The 18,167-nt window shown below is 34.9% G+C and overlaps 2 protein-coding genes across 2 annotated transcripts in view; one reads left to right on the top strand and one right to left on the bottom strand.

The window, feature by feature from the left end:
- The window catches only part of LOC113235997 (serine/threonine-protein kinase S6KL), a 95,262-nt gene that overhangs the window by 27,392 nt on the left and 49,703 nt on the right, over positions 1 to 18,167 (top strand). The window lies entirely within an intron of this gene.
- LOC113235996 (neurofilament heavy polypeptide) lies at positions 465 to 15,948 on the bottom strand. Its single transcript, XM_026471920.1, has 2 exons — positions 15,829 to 15,948; positions 465 to 2,154 (listed from the first exon to the last, which is right to left on the bottom strand). Exon 2 carries the CDS (start codon positions 2,151 to 2,153, stop codon positions 741 to 743), a length of 1,413 nt encoding a protein of 470 aa, XP_026327705.1. The 5' UTR covers position 2,154; positions 15,829 to 15,948; the 3' UTR covers positions 465 to 740.

Raw genomic sequence — 18,167 nt, 5'->3', positions numbered from 1 at the left:
ACTTTTAGGATTTCATAAAAAGCATTAGGAAATTTGACTGACTGACAGCTTCAATCAATATGACGCGAATGTGCCATAAAAATAATAATTGAAATGCCACTTTGCACTAAAGTTGTTGAATCGTTTCATAAAAGCCAGTTGTGCAGTTATAAATGTTAATCGCAGTAATTTAGTCTCCCTATGTGGAATAATCAAGCATGAAGCTGATAGCTGATCACGTTCCTCAGACATGAGGGAACGACAGAAAGATGTGGAATAAAATAGACTGAACATAAAGATCTTTGTAATACTTCGACGTAATAAATATTGCCACTTTGACATCATCATTCATCACTTTGCTTGCTTAGGGGGTTGAAAAGGATCAAGTTCTTGTGTCAGTAACTATTTGCCACTATGTAGAATTAAATCTAAAAGATGGAAATCAAAAATAAACACATTTATATTATAAAAAACATATTTATTTTTGTATTACTTAAGAATACCGGAAATTCGATAAATTATTTTGAAAAATAATTACAACGTAATTTTTCGTTTCGGCTATTTTAAATAGTCCCTAGTGTCTAGAGAATAGTCGGAAATATTCACACGGTTGTCACACTCTCAGTCAGGCAGGGCATACGCATCACATATACTAGTTCAGTCGCGCGGGCTGACGCGGGCCCGGCCGCGGGGCGGGGGGCGCGTGTCGAGAGTCTCGCCGTCGACACACGCCTGCCGCCGAGCGTGCTACAATCACTCACTTATTCCTTTTTCTCTGCACTCTCTTCGGACGAGTCTTTCTCGGAGCTGCTGTCCTCTTTCTTATCGGTGCTCTCATTGCTCTCCTCCGAGCTGTTGGCAGGCGCGTCATTCACAGGCTTTTCGGGTTTTCCTTCTGGCTTTGATTCGGGTTTCTTTTCTTTGTCTTCCTTGGGCTTTTCTGCAGCGGGTACTTCTGGTTTTTCCTCCTTTACTGGCTCAGCTGGCTTAGCTGGCTCGTCCTTAGACGCTACCTCCTTTGGGATTTCAACTACTTTTGCTTCTTGTGCTTTTTCTTTGGGTTTTTCCGCTTCTTTAGATTCGGGTACTTTGACATCTTTGGGTGGTTCAGGTTCCTTTACTTCCTTAGGAACTTCGATTTCTTTGACTTCCTTAGGAGCTGCAGCTGCATCTTTAAGGGTTTCTTTTATTTCTTTTGGAACCTCAGGCTCCTTAACTTCTTTGGGAGCTTCAGGCTGCTTTTGTTCTTTAGGAGCCTCAGATACCTTGAGAGATTCTTTAACCGGTTCAGGTGCAGCTTCCTTAGCAGCAGCTTTCTGATCTTCGACGGTATCGCGAACTACTCGGAGACTGTCTTCAACTGCAGCGGCTTCGACAGACTTCTTTTCTGCCGGTTTTTCTTCTGGTTTAGCTGGTTGGGCAATAGGAGCGTCCGGCTTTTTTTCTGCCTTGTTGTCATCCTGTTTTTCTTCTTTTTTTTCTTCCTCTTTTTTCGGTAGCTCCTTCTTTTCTTCAGAAGACGAATCGGCGCTCTTGCCTGCTATGACTGGCACATTTGTGTCTGGCACTATTCCAGCAGGGTCGACAGCTTCATCAGCTACAGCGGAAGTTGCCTTTACAGCACTGACGACATCGATGGCTTCTACGGGGGGAGCTACTTTCCCAGCTTCATCATTAGACTTAGACTCTGGTTTTCCTTCCTCTTTCTTTTCTTCCGGCTTTATTTCCTCTTTCTTTTCTTCTGGCTTAGTCTCTTCCTTCTTTCCTTCGGGCTGAGATTTAGGTTCATCTGGTTTTTCTACTGGCTTAGGTTCTTCAGGTTTGCTTGGTTCAGGTTGCTCTGGTTCAGGTTTTGCTGCTTTCCCTTCAGGGGCTTCTTCCTTTTTCGCATCTACCTTTTCTTCGGGTTTACTTTCTTCCTTCTTTTCATCAGGCTTTGCTGGCTTGACTTCTGGCTTAGGCTCGATTGGTGCGCTCTTAGCAATTTCTTCAGGTTTTTCTTCGGGTTTTTTTAATTCAGGTGCCGCAACTGCTTCTGGTTTAGGCTCTTCTGGCTTAGGAATTTCGGCTACAGCCGCAGGGGCAGCTGGAACTGACTCGTTAAGTTTTTTTTCGGCCACGGGCATGGCTAGACAAGCTGCCGCGAAGGCCAGACATAATAATAACCCCTTCATCCTGTAAAGATAGAAACGTGTAATTAGTGGTTTTGTAGAGATCACAGATTTAGAAATAGCAACGTGTATTTGAATGCACGTCTGCAAGTCGTGAGCACAGTAAGGCCAATGTTACGCGCCGGCCGGCGGTTGGCGTTTTGCAGCAATTTTCCTATTAGCCTGAATCATGTAAGGGCCGACGGACTGGGGAACAGTAACTATCTTCTAGTCGCTTCAAATTGACTTTGATATATTAAGGAGGATGTAAACTATTGTGAAAGTAGGCTATGGAATTATTTCGAAAGCATTGCCTGTGGTATACCTTCTGACATATTATAAGCATTATGCCGCGCGATAAAAAGAAATTTATAACTTAGGACTAAAAATGTATTTCTGCTTTTTTTGCCTTGGGCATCTGTTAATCTATTTGCCATTAGCTATTAAGGTCGTATACCTCGATCTCTGGCGACTGATATTTATAGATAGTCTTGCAAAGGTAGGACATTAAGACGGTATCCCAAGTCCTGCTGGAATGCAGTCCGGCGCCATTGAGAATAGATTACCTGCACCCGTCGCGGTAATCGGTTTAAAATAACCTGCTATTACCATCGGGGATATCATTGCTTCGATCTGTGATTCCTTAGGTTGAAAATAGCTTGGGTTTGTAGCTATTTCTTGCCTTAGGCATTTCAGTGCTCTTTAGTCGAGTTATTAATAGAAACGGCGGTACATGGACTAGTCTTAATTTAGTAGCAACCATATTGCCATAAAAAATAATCATTGGAGGCTGTATTGCAGTGCTTTTGTACACAACAGGTTCGTCGTTACGTGATTTACATTAATCATGGTATGTACTGCGAGCGTATAACACTATAAATTCGCGTAATGCTAGAACACTTCCTAGCCCACAGCAGACAGGATGCGTATGCGTTGCTAATATAATACGGAATATGCATGATTGTCTGTCCAGGCGCACTGTCATATGAATTTAAATCGGCTCATTGAATTCAATCGGCCATAGCTTACGATATTATGGCCCCGTATGATTCATTCGAATGCAGATTTACATGTATGCCGATCTTTTATTTTATACTTTCAATGGTAAAAATAATTACCGACTAGGTACTATATTTGAAAGCCTATACATTATCAAACCTTACATACATGAAAGTCTGGTAAAGTCGTAGGTAAATATTTTTTATAATTCGCTTCAATTTAACAAAAAAATTTACGCATAAAGATCAAATTGGCATTTAATAGGTATATAGTGTGTGTATAGTTACTGTTGTGAGTTGAATATTATTTTGAAACAAAATAAAGTCTTAACGATTGCATATTTTCTCTCGTATTGGTGTCCCGTGGATATTTTGCTCTTGACGCCAATGCATTCCGGCCAAGTACAAATGGGGGCCGGTTTCGTAACTCGTCCCCAGTTCTCGGATCCCTATTACCTGTTATTACGTCGCAATTCTTACTTCACATAATGAATGTAGGTACTCTTTTCGATCATTTTTTTGGTCTCGTTTAAGGTTGCAACAAAGGTTTTGGTTGACAAATTCTCATTTTTTGATTTTTTCATGCCATCATTTGTGCATACTTTATTGGACTAGATTGATTACTTAAACATAAAATTGTGTGAACAAGATGATAAGAAATTACGATAAAACGTTTTTTTCAATACTTCCATCGACTGATTAATCTGAACCAAAAACCAATTTTACTAAACCTTTCCGATGTTGGTGAGTGGATTACTCACACAACAATATTAAAACATTAAAATTTAGAAATACAACACGCTTTGTTAAATAAATCAACAAATAAGCTGCGACCACTAGGCAAATACATAAAACTCGCCGGAATATAATCTGTCTACTATGGCGCTAATATAGTATTACTACTTGATGGTCATTTGAGTATTAATTGACAATTAGACATCAGAAGCTTGCATTGCATGAAACACGAACAAACTATATACGCTTTATACCCGATAGACGATGAATAGTAAAAATCTTAACATGACCCTAAATCTAGTGAAAATGAAAGATTTACAAATAAAAAGTTCATCAGATCGCGAAACTGGTTCCACGATGAAGTTCGGCCAATGGCCTGCTCAAGCCCTCGCCATCGTCGAATTGCGTGATCACAAATTGCATATTTAATATTACGAGCGCAGACCATCATTACGAGCTCTATTAAGTTGTAAATTATGGCTGAAGTAAATGAAACCCTTCAGATGAACTTTCATACGTCCGTAAATAAAAGTCTAGAATTTTATAGATGCATGAATTTCATCATGATACTCGTGTTGTGCATGTGTAGTCATTTGAAGCTAATGTGACCAGTGTTACGTTTCATTTCAAAACTTCGGTAGTATTGAAGGAATAACCAAAATATTTGGCTCCATGTTTGCCTTCATCTTTACACCACAACAATCCGTGCTTGTTTAAATTGTGTCAAGACAATTTGATACAGTGTTTTAGTGCCGTCATAATTTATTGAATTAACGTTATTATTGTTGTTTACTCTCAAGGTTCATCATGATTTAACTTTGTCTTTTCCACTGCGTCCTGTTTTATGGCTGAGAATATAATAGCTTATCAAATTTCAGCGTGTTCAGTGTCGACATACTGTCGCTGTCCCTTATTGGACTTATTGTTAGCTGGGTTATTTTCTGGAAGGATATCCTCAGCTGAGGGCAAGAGCAGTCTTCCCACACGACGGGCAATCTTTCAATTGAGACTCAGTGAGGTTTATTGTGCCAATGAAAAAATTTGCCGGCGACTGTTGGGCACTATTGTACTCGAGTCTCGGATGTACTGTAATGTGTTTGAATACTCATGGTTGGGAATGCATTTGCCCATCTTTGCATCTATTTGAATTATTTAGTTAGGTCCTGCTAGTCACAATTCCATGTAACTAGACTTGCCGTAAAACGCACTAAGATTATTTTGATCGATCGTTTTTTAAAATAGCTTCACAAAATGCACTCTAATTCAACAGGCCTTGTAAAAACTCTATTATGTGAGTTGCAACATTGTCCCGTGAAACGGTTCACTGCTTTAAACGAAATGCACGCATTTTGTCCGATCTCCGTACTCTGCGCGCGCTTACAAATGACCTCTTTGATGTTAGACGAGGTATCAATTACTATATATTATTCATATTAATGAACAATAACATATTAATATAATGAATAGGCTACTGCAAATAGTTCAAGGTTTTTAACATAAATACTGAATTCAATTTGTGATAATATCTTAAGGCCTGTACAACCAACTATTTATTATTATTTCTAATGCATTATTGTTGTTTTATTTATGTAGTAAACTTCTGTCCATATTTTCATAGTCACTCGCCAGAATTAATTCTAAGGACATATTTGAGGCTATCAGCGGATATGTGGTACATGATTATTATATATTTGGATGCTAAAATAATGGGAAATAAATATGTATTGGTGACACATGATTACAAATATGAATTTGGCTAATTTTAAATCTCTCGTTATCTTTTATATGCATTAAACGCCATAATACGAAAGAGACATTGGTCTCTCTCAGAGTGAGCGATTCGAGTAATATAATTGTAAGGACAGTATATGTGCTACTTTGTAAGCGAAAACTCCATTTATAAAATATAAATAAATTTATTATAATGTACACTATTATTTGTAATGTAAATTCAATTCAATGTAATTTTAATTTTTTACTTCATTAATAATAATAAATTCCGATCAAAATTCAATTTAATTGTTATATAATGTAATGTAATAAGTAATGTTAAATTTATTAATGGGTGTATATGTACCTAAATAAAGAAACATTTTATTTATTATTATTTATTTATTTATGGCGTCACACGTGAGTCACACCGCTTTTGCGCTGATGCTTCATTGAAACTTATTTATTTATTATATTATATTGTTACAAAGTTAATGATATTTTCTATTAACAAGTCCGATGAATACGTTAACACTACGCAATATTTAAATTATTATTACATACTAAAAACCGTTGCTCATTGTAATATGTTGGATTAGGTACGCACAAACTGCGTTGATTAGCGGTTAGCTATGAGGCACCATAGAATCGTTACAAGGTTGATGTGCATTATAATTACAGCCTAATCTAACTTTTGTATCTACAATGGCATCAGAAATGTTTTCTATAAGAAATTTTAAACAGAAAAGTATGAAGAAATGTTTCATTTACACTATAGGTTCCCAAACTTTTTGGCTCACCGCCTACTTAGCCAAGTTATCAAAAGTTCAACTCCCTTCGCCACGAAACATAATCGAAAACGCGTATTTTTTGTATTAACTTAACACAAAAAATCACAAGGAAAATAATGTGTATGGTGTAGTTTATTCACGCCCACAGGGGGGGCGGTAGGGACCACTTTGGGAAACTATGATTTACAATATTAATTTCCATGGTCACAGGTATATACAGGGTTATTTGTAAAATACTAACAACCTCTCAGGACTATAATTTCTAACATCATAAACAACAATTTTTGTTCCATGACTTTCAATATTCATCAGATTTTACTTTCGTAGAAAAATAAACGTTTAAAAAGATAGCTCTAAACGGTGATAACTATGTGCAAAACGCAGGATAGGGTTGGGGATCGTTGGTGAAGGCGCTTACTTTTGAACTTATTACCTTACTACCATCTGCCCAAATCGAAAAAATGCCAGATAGTACAAAAAATACTTAAAAGTTTATTTTTGGTACATTCGTTATGTTTTATCAAAAATCATGGAACAGAATTTGTTATTTAAGATGTCAGTTATTAATTATGTTAATTTAATTAATTTAGTAGCATATCACCACAGACATATGTATGCAAATGTCTATGTCTGTGCAATGTTTTCCAAAATTAACACAAAGACTAAAGAATAACATAAAAAACTGGTCAGTAGTTGTGATATTTTTCTTTTTATATATATCAAGCGATGGGACGAACACGTCGTGTGCCTGATACCTGATAGTAAGCTACTCGCCTATCCATAACAGTTGCAGTGCCACTCAGAGCTTTAAATCGCAAAGATCTGAGGAGCACTGTCACTGCGCCCGTCACCCTGAGACATAAGTTGACAAGTCCCATGTGCCTGTATTTTCACCAGCACCCTTAAAAACCGAAAAACAGTAATGCTGACATTACTGCTTGGACGCAGAAATAGGTACGGTGGCAGTACTTTCCTGGACGAACTCTTTCACAAGGAGCTTTAGTGCTACTAAACTACCAATATTTATTTCACGGTATCTTTAGAGTTATTTATCATAAAAATATCAATTAGTGAGCTTTCCAAATATTAATAAGACTGCAATTTGACTGCAATATTGAATTTGTACATAAAAAAATGTTATGATAGTCTTATGGTTTCGGAACAATCTTACAACACGAGGATAGGATCGTGACTTTTCTGATCCAATTATGTTCTTAGCCTGTCATGTTCTTGTACATAAACTGACTACGTCTCATTATGTACACATAAATAGGCTTATCATTAAAATTCCATTATTTCATTAGTATAAATAATGATTGTCAAAAAATAGGTTTAACACGTTCCTGATACTGACTCATAGAAAAGTATGTGCCTGATATGCAGTCTCTTTGCATGACTTTTGTACATCGAGTTTGTGTTGGAAAATGAATTATTGACTAACCTATACGTAATCTTTTGTTACGAGAGTTATGACATTAATGTGTAGTATTTTCCAAAGTGCAAGCTTGGGAGCTTAGAGGTTGGGAATCATAACCATTTTACGGAGTTTGACGATTCTAGGACATAAAATAGGTCAATGCATAAAATTCAGAAAATGTAAAAAATTTATTACAAAAAAGTTGAAACCTCGTTATTAAAAAAGTTATTATAAAATCAATAATTATTATAGATAATACGATGGCGTGGTGTACTTCCAGTTATTACAATTAAATGTTTGTGATTATGTAGAAAAAAATTGACTTATGAACGAGTTGTTTTAACCGGTGTGAAGATTCCAAGCGTCATTTGATTACCTACGGATTAGACATTTGGGTTTCATATGATTTGTTGTTAATCTATGTATTTAATAGGTTAATAATGCAATTAAATAGATCAACATACAATCGTTAATTTACCTAAAACACGAATAGCTCCAAAGTCTGAAGTTTATGTAAACAGAAATATAACTCACTATAACTTTGATATTATCTTAAGTATGAACAACGCTTATGTGGAATTAAACAGTGATAGTCTTCTGTTACAATTATCAAGGGGTACTTTAACTTAAGTGTTGCTCGCTTCTTAGTTGTCCCTGACGAAATCAAATCTATGTGATTTGTAACAAAAATTTATTGCACCCATAAAAATACTATACTTAATACCAATCGTACTGCTATAGCTTTAATGTTACCGATAAAAATATCCCCATAGAAATTACAAAATTTCTAAACAAGTTTGGCTTTCTCCCATAGAGTGCAGCAATTATTGGAAAATTTAAATGAAGTCATTTGCATACACTGCACCTTGCGTCAGTCGAATGTGTATTATTTCACTATAACACAACGTAAGTTACGTTTTACGTTACGTCTGTGAGTTATAACGTACATGCGATTTGTCAACTTATGTCTCCGGGTGACGTGCAGTGCCCCTCACATCTTTGTAATTTAACTTGCCGGTTACCACTCACGACTTGTTCGTCCCGTCACTTGGTATAATAAAAAAAATATTGGTATAATATTTTTTTACAACAATGAAGTTTTTAATAGTATACAAACTTATTTATTTAGACTTCCCAATATTTTATTAAATAAAATAATTATATACTTAAGGTGATACAGTAATAGGATTTATTAAAAAGACCAAAATGAGCTGCCAATATTTAATTTTCACCTATTATTGTGAACGACCCAGACATACTCACGCAGCAAAAAGTGACCTGTCTAGCTCCATTTGAGCTGCCTACTTTCTAGTGCAATGAATTCACGACTTTAACATCGACCTGGTTCATTATTATGAACGTTGTATTAATATTGTGTATATTAGTTTTAAACGTCGCTAAAGATCGATTAACTGACACTTTTAATATTTACATCGACACATAATATTGTACATTGATGGCTTGTGGTTGTAAGCATAGACGACCTAGGAAACTTAGTGTTTGTGGAAGCGCACTTAATTGTTTGCGTCATATTAATAGCATATACTAGTATAATGGTAACCAGCTTAAATACTCGTTTTACCTCACATAAAAAGAAGTAATATTGACCTTATGTTGTTTATAAGGTAATACAGTAATTCAATTCAATTTATTCATATTAATTCAATGTATTCAATTTATATCCTTTAAATTGTAACATAAGTTATGATTTGAATAATAAGTGATACTATGTATTTTAACCCTTAATTTTTACCCATATTTTACAGATGTGCTAAGTTTGAGCCGATAAGTATAACTTATAGTTATTTATATGTATAACGGAACATGTTGAAATGATTGAGTTCGCCGTGGGCAGGTTGTGCAACCGCGATTCCACGACCCACGTTTCATTGTCGACGCAATGGGAGTACTGGGACGATCGATCCCATTATCCGATATACGAGTTTGTATCGATCGCGATGACAGTTTTGAGATGTTGATTTATGTTGTTAACTAGTTGATAAGTGGAACAATGGGTGGTTTTTGGCGGCTTTCGATGTGGCACGGTTGTAAGTTTCTTTTAAAAAGTTGTTTTAATATTAACATTATCGAATATAACGATGTTTTACTACTGTAACATTCGATTATTTTTTGAGAAATTACTTCACTAGTTTGTTATAATACAGCAAAAAAGACATTAAAAACCAAAAACAAAAATATGCAACAAGCAGGTAGAAAACTTCGTAAGGTCTGCTAGCTCATTTCGGAGCTCAGTCAGTCAGTCAGGAAAGCATCAGACACGATATGCTGGTGCGAATCCAGCTGGACCGGAGGAATTTTTATTACTGTGCGATCTTTGTATTAATAATTATAACAAACTTGTTTAAGACAATTTTCATGATTGTTGAACCACAGACAGTCGTTATTTACTCGCTTAGACTGAACTTAATTACCACTTACGTAATTTTTCGGATATTACTAATTGAAAGAAACATACAATGTACTTCAAGGGAAGTAGGAAGACTGGCCATGTACCTAACGGGGTCGTCGGCATTAAGCTTTTCGTGTTTTATTAAACGGCACCAGTTGTATGCAGACAACCCTACTAGTTTCGCTGAGTTATCTATGAAATATTCATATTCATTATCATTCGGACAAATTGCGGTGCCGGTGTATCGAATATAATCTATTTTAACTAGTCATAAGACGCTGAAAGGTTAGTTATCGATTGCCGCTCTAATGTTAGGAAACACGCTCCAATTTATTCAGAGTAGTTTAGAAATATTTTGCTTTCGAAGGAGTGGGAAGTGTTGAAATTAATAATTCTACGGATATAACAGAAATCGTTATTGGACGCTAATATTGAAACATTGTTTTGAGTGTTTTTTGAGGCTGGCGTATTATGATATGAGAATATTTGGTACCTATTATTGCAACCTGATTCAGGCACTTGAGGTTTTGATAATACCAACCTGTACTCATACGAGTATTTTTTATTGATCATATACTCGAAAAAAAATTAGAAATAAAAACACACTGTCCATTGATAAATGAGAATGAATGAATTTAAATAATATATAATATATACCACTAGCTGGTGCCCGCGACTTCGTAGAATAAGTAATTTTCATAATTTTATTGGTTTTCCACACACACTTTCATCCCCTGTTTCACCCCCTTAAACATTTTTTTTTTCTTACAAAAAGTTGTGTTACCCTTCTCCTAAGGTTCTATCTAAGTCTACACCAAAATTCATGAAAATTGGTTCAGCGGTTTATAATATTAGTTTGGATCTATATTACATCAAAATATTCACCACCAGGGTTACATAAATAATGCAACGGTAAATGCTAAACCTGCAGCTTAGGTCAATGCCGGCGGAAGAACCGAGTTTGTTTAACGGGCCACCCGCTGCTGCCAATATGAAATGTCAACAAATATCGAACTAGCCAGAGAAATTTGAATGTTTGGTTGACTACAGGCTAAGTGTGTACAAATGTATTCAAGTAAATAACTTTAAAAATAATTACATGCTATTTGTTTTATTCTATTCGCAAAGTTGAATGATTCCAGCAAATTATTTCGCTTTGATTTTTATTACATTAATCATATGTAGTAATAGTGATCAGTAAAAAAAGGCCGATCAAAGGTCACTATTTTTATTTTTTCTTAGGTAGAAAAGTATGAAGTTACCGCAAGAGAAAAGTTGATATTTTTTTAATTTAATTTCTTTAAACATTATTTTTACCTTTTTGAGTTTTTTTTCACAAGCGCCCTTTCAACTAACGGCGGCAGAATTATTTTTCAACGATAAAATTGACCTTTCTTAGGTATTTTAGTTGCGACCCTGCCTTTGACGACTTCCATGGTCGAGTAGCTTGCGCATCGGTTTTTATGGTGTCGCCATCTATGAGATCCCAGATTCCCGGCTGGGTCAATGAAAAAAAAAAAAATTTTTGTATACTGTCTCGGGTCTAGGTGTTTGTGGTACCGTCGTTGTTTCCGATTTCCATAACACAAGTGCTTTAGTTACTAACTTTGGGATCGGAGCAAAGTATTTGATGTTGTCTAATTTTATAGAAGTAAATTTAACAGTAAATGTTTGCCGAAGGTAAATCATTATATTATTATTGTATACGTGTGTATTTAATGTTATGTTTATGTAAACGAATGCAGCCATTTAGGAGGATGTTTTGAAGTCGACAAGATTCGTGTGTGGCATTCCTTGAAACGGGTTTTATAAATCGATTATTTTAATTTTCTTTGCTGTATTTTGGAGGATAGATTTCGTGAATAATTATAGAATAACAGTATAAAGTGAGATTTAGGGATCATGTGATATGTTCAATTAATTGAATTTACATTTGAAATTAATCGTGATGAGCGCAACTAGGCAAACGTACCTTTTTTATTTTTTTAACGTCAGGTAATCCTCATAGATCCGTTCGGGGAGACGAAGGATGATGTTAACTTACATCAATTAGTTTATTTTTATTTTATTAGTACAATAAAATATTTATATTTGTACACAACATTATGTTTTCCTTATTTATATGAGGCTGGCTATTAAAGAAGTTGCTAGGTAAAGAATAAAACGTCGACTTATTGCAAGAAGTCATTAATTGCCATATAATTTATATAGCAGTTAGTGACTTCTTGCAAATAGTCCGACGAAAATAAAATGTCAGTTTGTCCTTGCATGTCCAAAAATAATTATGTTTTCTTTGGTGTTTTGTTCTTTAAATGTCCGTGATCCATGAAAATTGTTTAAGTCGCTTAATTATAATTCTGACAGACGTTCTGCGTACCTAACGAGTTCAGTTCAATTCAGTCAGTAGTAGACAAAATAATTTTTATGCACTTGGAAAATCTGTGAGCGTCTTGTGCAGGAATTTTTGTTGTATATTTAAGTCTTCTTCTTTTTGTTTTACTTTATAAATAGCAAATTATTCCTAAGCTGAAAGACACATGTTTGACATTAATCTGTGTTTCCGATTACACAGTGGTGATGCTAATCATCGTCTTTTTACTATTTTCTTAAAGCATATTTTCCAGAAAATTCCAACTTTTCGCACTATAGGTACTTGAAGTCAACCACGTAAGTATTAATTTATGAGCGACCTGTGTCTCGTGGAAATGTACGACGCAAATACGATGTGACGCATGTGTCACAATATTTATTGGTATATGATTGTATGGACTGTTAACATTTTTTTATATTTGCCTGTACTATATCTATATGTACGATACATTGCTGACTAGGGATCCTGTCTAGCAGAGTGTGGTGTGGATTTAGCCAAGAATATAAATTTCCATCCTTGTACATGGGCGGTCTCGCATTTGTCATTCGAGATTTGAGCGTGTTTAGCGACTTTAACTTTATTATGAGTCATGATTGGATTAGTTTTCACGTGTATCGGTTCGGACGATGTTTTTTATACTTTTTGTCGTGTTTTGCTTCGCTCCACTCGCCTTGCAGGGCCGCTGTTGTTCTACGAACCTTGTAGGTATTTGTAGCTTATAAAATTTGATAGAGTATGATCATTTTGTTGGTAACCATTCTGATTAGACATTATATTGTACAAATATTTTAGTATAGAGTTTTTAGGTTTTCGCAAATGCTACTTCTATTTTGAAAAATACGAGATTTAGATCCGAAAAATTTTCATTTTCAAAACATTTTAATAAACTATAAATAAATAAACTGCCTCTGTGGCTGAACGGTTACCATGCCGGACTGCCACGCAGAGGTCCCAGGTTCGATTCCCGGGCCGAGAGAAATAGTTGTATGTCCTACAATTATTTCTCTCGTGAGTTTGGGTGTAATTTGTGGTTGTCTATGTGTGTGTCCATGGCACCCGCGACACAGGGTTTCCCTAGTGCGGGGCTATGTTGAGTGTGTGCGTTATTTATTATTTATTATTTATTATTATTATTTATTTTAGTTACGCAGATTTATATTCTCTTCAAGGTTTATATTTATATTTGTTATATTGTATATATTAAGGCACGCCAAGTACTAAAATATTTTTTTTTATTGATTTCGTGTTTTTTATCTATCTATGGTTAAGGATTTGGAATTTCCAGCAGTAGATTCTGTTGACTTTTATAATGCCAAAGTCTCCGATTTGTATTTCTATGTTTATTATTCTAAAAAACCTTTTCGACAGATTAATTCCGGTTATTTCTATCATTTTCAAGGTGCTTTGTGTCCTTGTAGGTATTTATTTGATCAACGGCCATCTCGAGCGACATTTTGAATGTAGGTACCTGTTAATATATTGTATAAATGTTGAAATATTACGGCCAGGTCTTTCATAAATTATGCAAAGAAATCTTTTGCGTTTACAATTACAACACCGTGAAAAAATATTTCTATATTTTTATAAATTTCAAAATTTATTGATAGAGCAAAGTGTAAAAATATCAAAACTATAGTAATTAGTACAGATATTTTTCCATATCTACTATATATAATGTAGTACTTTTGGCGACCTACGTGGTCGAGCGGCTTGAACACCGGTTTTCATGGGCTTGTTTCTTTTCGAATCGACCCGGGCGGCTCAATGTACAAAAATTAACTTTTTCGGGTGTGGGTGTTTGTGCCTTTGTTTCCGATTTCCATAACAGAAGTGCTTTAGTTCCTTGCTTTAGGATCGGAGCAACGTATGTGATGTTGTGTATTTAGTTATTTATAAAAAAAACTTGTAAAATATAGCCATGTTTTCAACACTTTAGGGTAATTTTATCGATTTACGTTTAAATAATAACATGTTAATTCATAAACCTCGGTAAAAAAAAATCGCATTTTCGAGAGGATTGGTATTCTATAAGTTGTTTTTAATTAATCTAACTAATGTGATATCCCCTTAATGATTGAAATACGGCAAAAACACGGTCTCTTTGGCTGTTGCCGATCCGAGCATGATCGATTCACTACGGATTTGTTTCGGGCGCGCCGAATTAGTATTACAGAGTATGAATCCATTTTGAATGAGTATCATTTTTAGAAACGATAAAATTTAAGAACTTTTCATTGATTGCTAGTTTATTTTGTATCGTTTTACGTGTCAACTACTTTTGTTGGTTAATTCAGTAATAGTATAAATCATGCAATATATTATAAATCTAATTTCTTTATACGAAAACTTTCGATAATTTACATGTTACACGTGTACAAATTTAATACTAAGCTGAAAATTTGCTCTACGTGTACGGGAAATAGATATTATGTTATAGTCTAGAATGAAGTTGTATTACCATTAGTAAAAACCTACAAAATACCAAGGCAGTTTAAGTAAGGGTTCTATTTTCAATAAGCTTTTAGAAATATTTGATGTGCAGGTATTCATCACGATGTTTTTCCGTCGGTGTTGATAAAATTTACTACTCCATTCGACGAAAGTGCTTATATTTCTATGAAACTGTGTCCTATTGTCGTATCACTGACTGTAATGGAACTGTACATAATTTTGTTTATCCGCAGTAGGTACAGTCACCTGTACCTAGCGAATAGTGTCCGTAACCGTTTGATGAATTGTTATAGCAACAACTTGTCACCAATTTGTCAACATGGACCAAAATTTATAAAATATTTTATAAATTCTATGAATATTTTCATTGAAAAGGAGAATTTGAATATAGCTTCATTTGATTGCAAGCGATTATGAACTATGAGCAATAATCGACAGTGGACACGTCTCGTGAAAGCAATGAGCTGTGAATCGAGCTGCATTAATGAGAAGGCACGAGAATGTTTGAGATATCCCGTGAATCACGTCTCCAATGACTATGGAGAACTTTATAATTTATTAAAAATTATATGTATAAATTGCTATTTGTCTTTGTTGCGTATAAATTATATATTGCAAGTAATTAAAGTTGGCATTAACGATAGAGTATTTTCTTTGCTTGAACTTTTTGTTATTGCCTAAGACTTAATTTGGATTGACTACTTATGAAAAACCAGGAATTTATTTTATTTTAAAAATAATAAATTGTTACGCTTTTTTATGTTAACAAAAAAGGTGAAATTTTCGTAGTCGTTGGCGCACTGAAATTTAACTTACCTGAAATAAGGTCCTGTAAAGAAGACAGCCGCAATCACAGGCACAAAATTTTAAAGAATAAATCCGCGTTCGATTGAGTGCAATGTGCGGTCGCTGTGACGGCCGGTAATGAATTGGTGGCTATGTGATAATGCGCGTGTTTTTATAGCGCGCCCGGTGCTTGCCTCCGCTGCATGCATCCAGCTTGCGAACATCTCTTTGCATCTTCCAGTTTTATTACAAAATGTTATTTGTAAACATTATTTATTACAAAAGAATATAACTAACAACATAATAAGTTTATTTACTACACAAAAGTTTCGTATAATTTTTGTGGAGCATAAATTTTAAGACATTTTTAACCGAGTGTTACAAGGGAGTTGAATATTTGGCGCTTTATACATATGTGGGTTTGGTACGATTTTGTTTAAAGTGTACGTTAAAGAATAATTCAGAAAAGTCTTTGTGTTAAAGGTATTCTCATGAAGAGAAGTTCTGATTAATTATTAAATTTAAATTTACGAAGTTACTAAGTTATTTATTGTATTTGTTAATAATCGAACATGTTTAGAAATATAGGAATAAGAATTTTATGACACGCACTATTCAAACATATAGGTTAAACGAAAGCTTGCTTAGTTAGTTGATCGAACTCCTCTATTTGCCTTAATTTTAGATTGTTTTTTATGATTTGCGATTTAATGGTCACAGTCATTAGTAGCGTTATAGTATTATATAGTTATAGCATTGTAATACACAACAATGAATCACTTGATTCCCAGAAAAGTTCAAGTGAAGACTTAAATTACTTATTTCCTTTTTCATCTTAATTCCGACGTCAACTGGCAGATTTCCGTCCCACAGTTTTTTGCGTCAGAACTATAAAGTCTGTCAAACTATATTGTGCCATGTGTCCAAAGTTGTTCTTCTAAAACAAAGCATCTTTTTTTATTATATCAAGTGACGAGAGGAACAAGTTGTGATCTTGGTGATAACACGCCAGTCAATAGCAGTTACAATGCCGCTCAGAACTCTGAGCGGCATTTAAAACTTTAAATTGCAAAGATCTGAGTGGCACTGCCATAGAAACCGTCACCCTGAGTCATAGGTTGAAAAATCCCCTGTGCCTATAATTTCACCGCACGGCACCCTTACCCTTCAAAGCCGGAACGCAGTAATGTTCACATTCTTAGTTGGCGGCAGAAATAGGTATGATGGCAGTACTTACCTGGACGAACTCTTTCACAAGGAGTTCTACTACTCGCGTTCAGCTCTCGAATTACTAACATTCTTATTTGATGAAAGTTCCAGAAATAAATATTAGCCGTTAACTTTAATACGAGTCTATAAATTCTCGTAATTCATTTGCAAACACCTAGTTGAATATTTATTGTTTGTATCACACATTTTTAAAGAGCTATTTTCGTGTCGATGCAACAATTGGTCTGATCTCAGTGGAATCTGGTTCCAAAGGAGCCGGAAATAAAAGGGTATCACTTTACGAGTAGTTCGGCGAAACACGTTGATTATTCGCATTACTATACCTACATGCTAACTATTATGGACAATCTGTCAAATGAAAGTGAAATTATAGCCACATGGACTTTGTTAACTTATGTCTTACGGCTCCTTTATCCCGTCACTTGATATCACAAAAAATACCTATTTCTTTGTTTGAGAATCGAGAAAGTATTAAAATATTTACATATTGTGTAAATGACTGGGGAAAATTATTCGTTAACCAATTAATAACTTATTCATTGAATATGTGAATAAGTAAAAAATATGTTACTAATACACCATAATTCATTATGAATTATGAGCGACTTGTTTTCTCAGAAATTGGGAAATTTACTTACCACCTCGATTGTCCTATGTTCAAAAATGCAAGTTTGCTAACACACGAAACCAATGTCAATGTCACGGCTCGTGATCCGGTCCGTGAACTGACTTGCAAGTCTTAGATAAGTAGCGGAAGGTTTTGGTGTCTACAGCATTAATAACATAAAGTATTGGAAAAGAGTATTAATACATTTTTAAATTAATTACTAGGCACGTACCGTCCCAATGTTTTACTGAACCCTTGTTACGCAACATCACATACGTTTCTCTGATTCCAAAGTAAGTGTTATGGAAATCGGAAACAACGACCACAAACACCCGGACAGGAGACAACATAGAAAATTTAATTTTCTACATTGACCCGGCTGGGTTTGGAGCCTGGAACCTCAGAGATGGCAACACCATAAAAAACCGGTGTGCAAACCGCTCGACCACAGAGGTCGTCAAATTTTATATAAAAAAAATTATACGTATACTGCGTGTGGAATTTCAACTTTATGTACATTTATTATATATTT

The sequence above is a fragment of the Hyposmocoma kahamanoa genome, unplaced genomic scaffold (genome assembly GCF_003589595.1).
Source record: "Hyposmocoma kahamanoa isolate Upper Pololo Valley unplaced genomic scaffold, ASM358959v1 88, whole genome shotgun sequence".
In the NCBI taxonomy this organism is placed as follows: Eukaryota; Metazoa; Arthropoda; class Insecta; order Lepidoptera; family Cosmopterigidae; genus Hyposmocoma; species Hyposmocoma kahamanoa.
This window is presented reverse-complemented; position numbering and strand designations above follow the sequence as displayed.

Excerpts from the sequence above, each read along its gene's own strand:
- LOC113235996 (XM_026471920.1), bottom strand. The coding sequence starts at position 2,153 with ATGAAGGGGTTATTATTATGTCTGGCCTTCGCGGCAGCTTGTCTAGCC.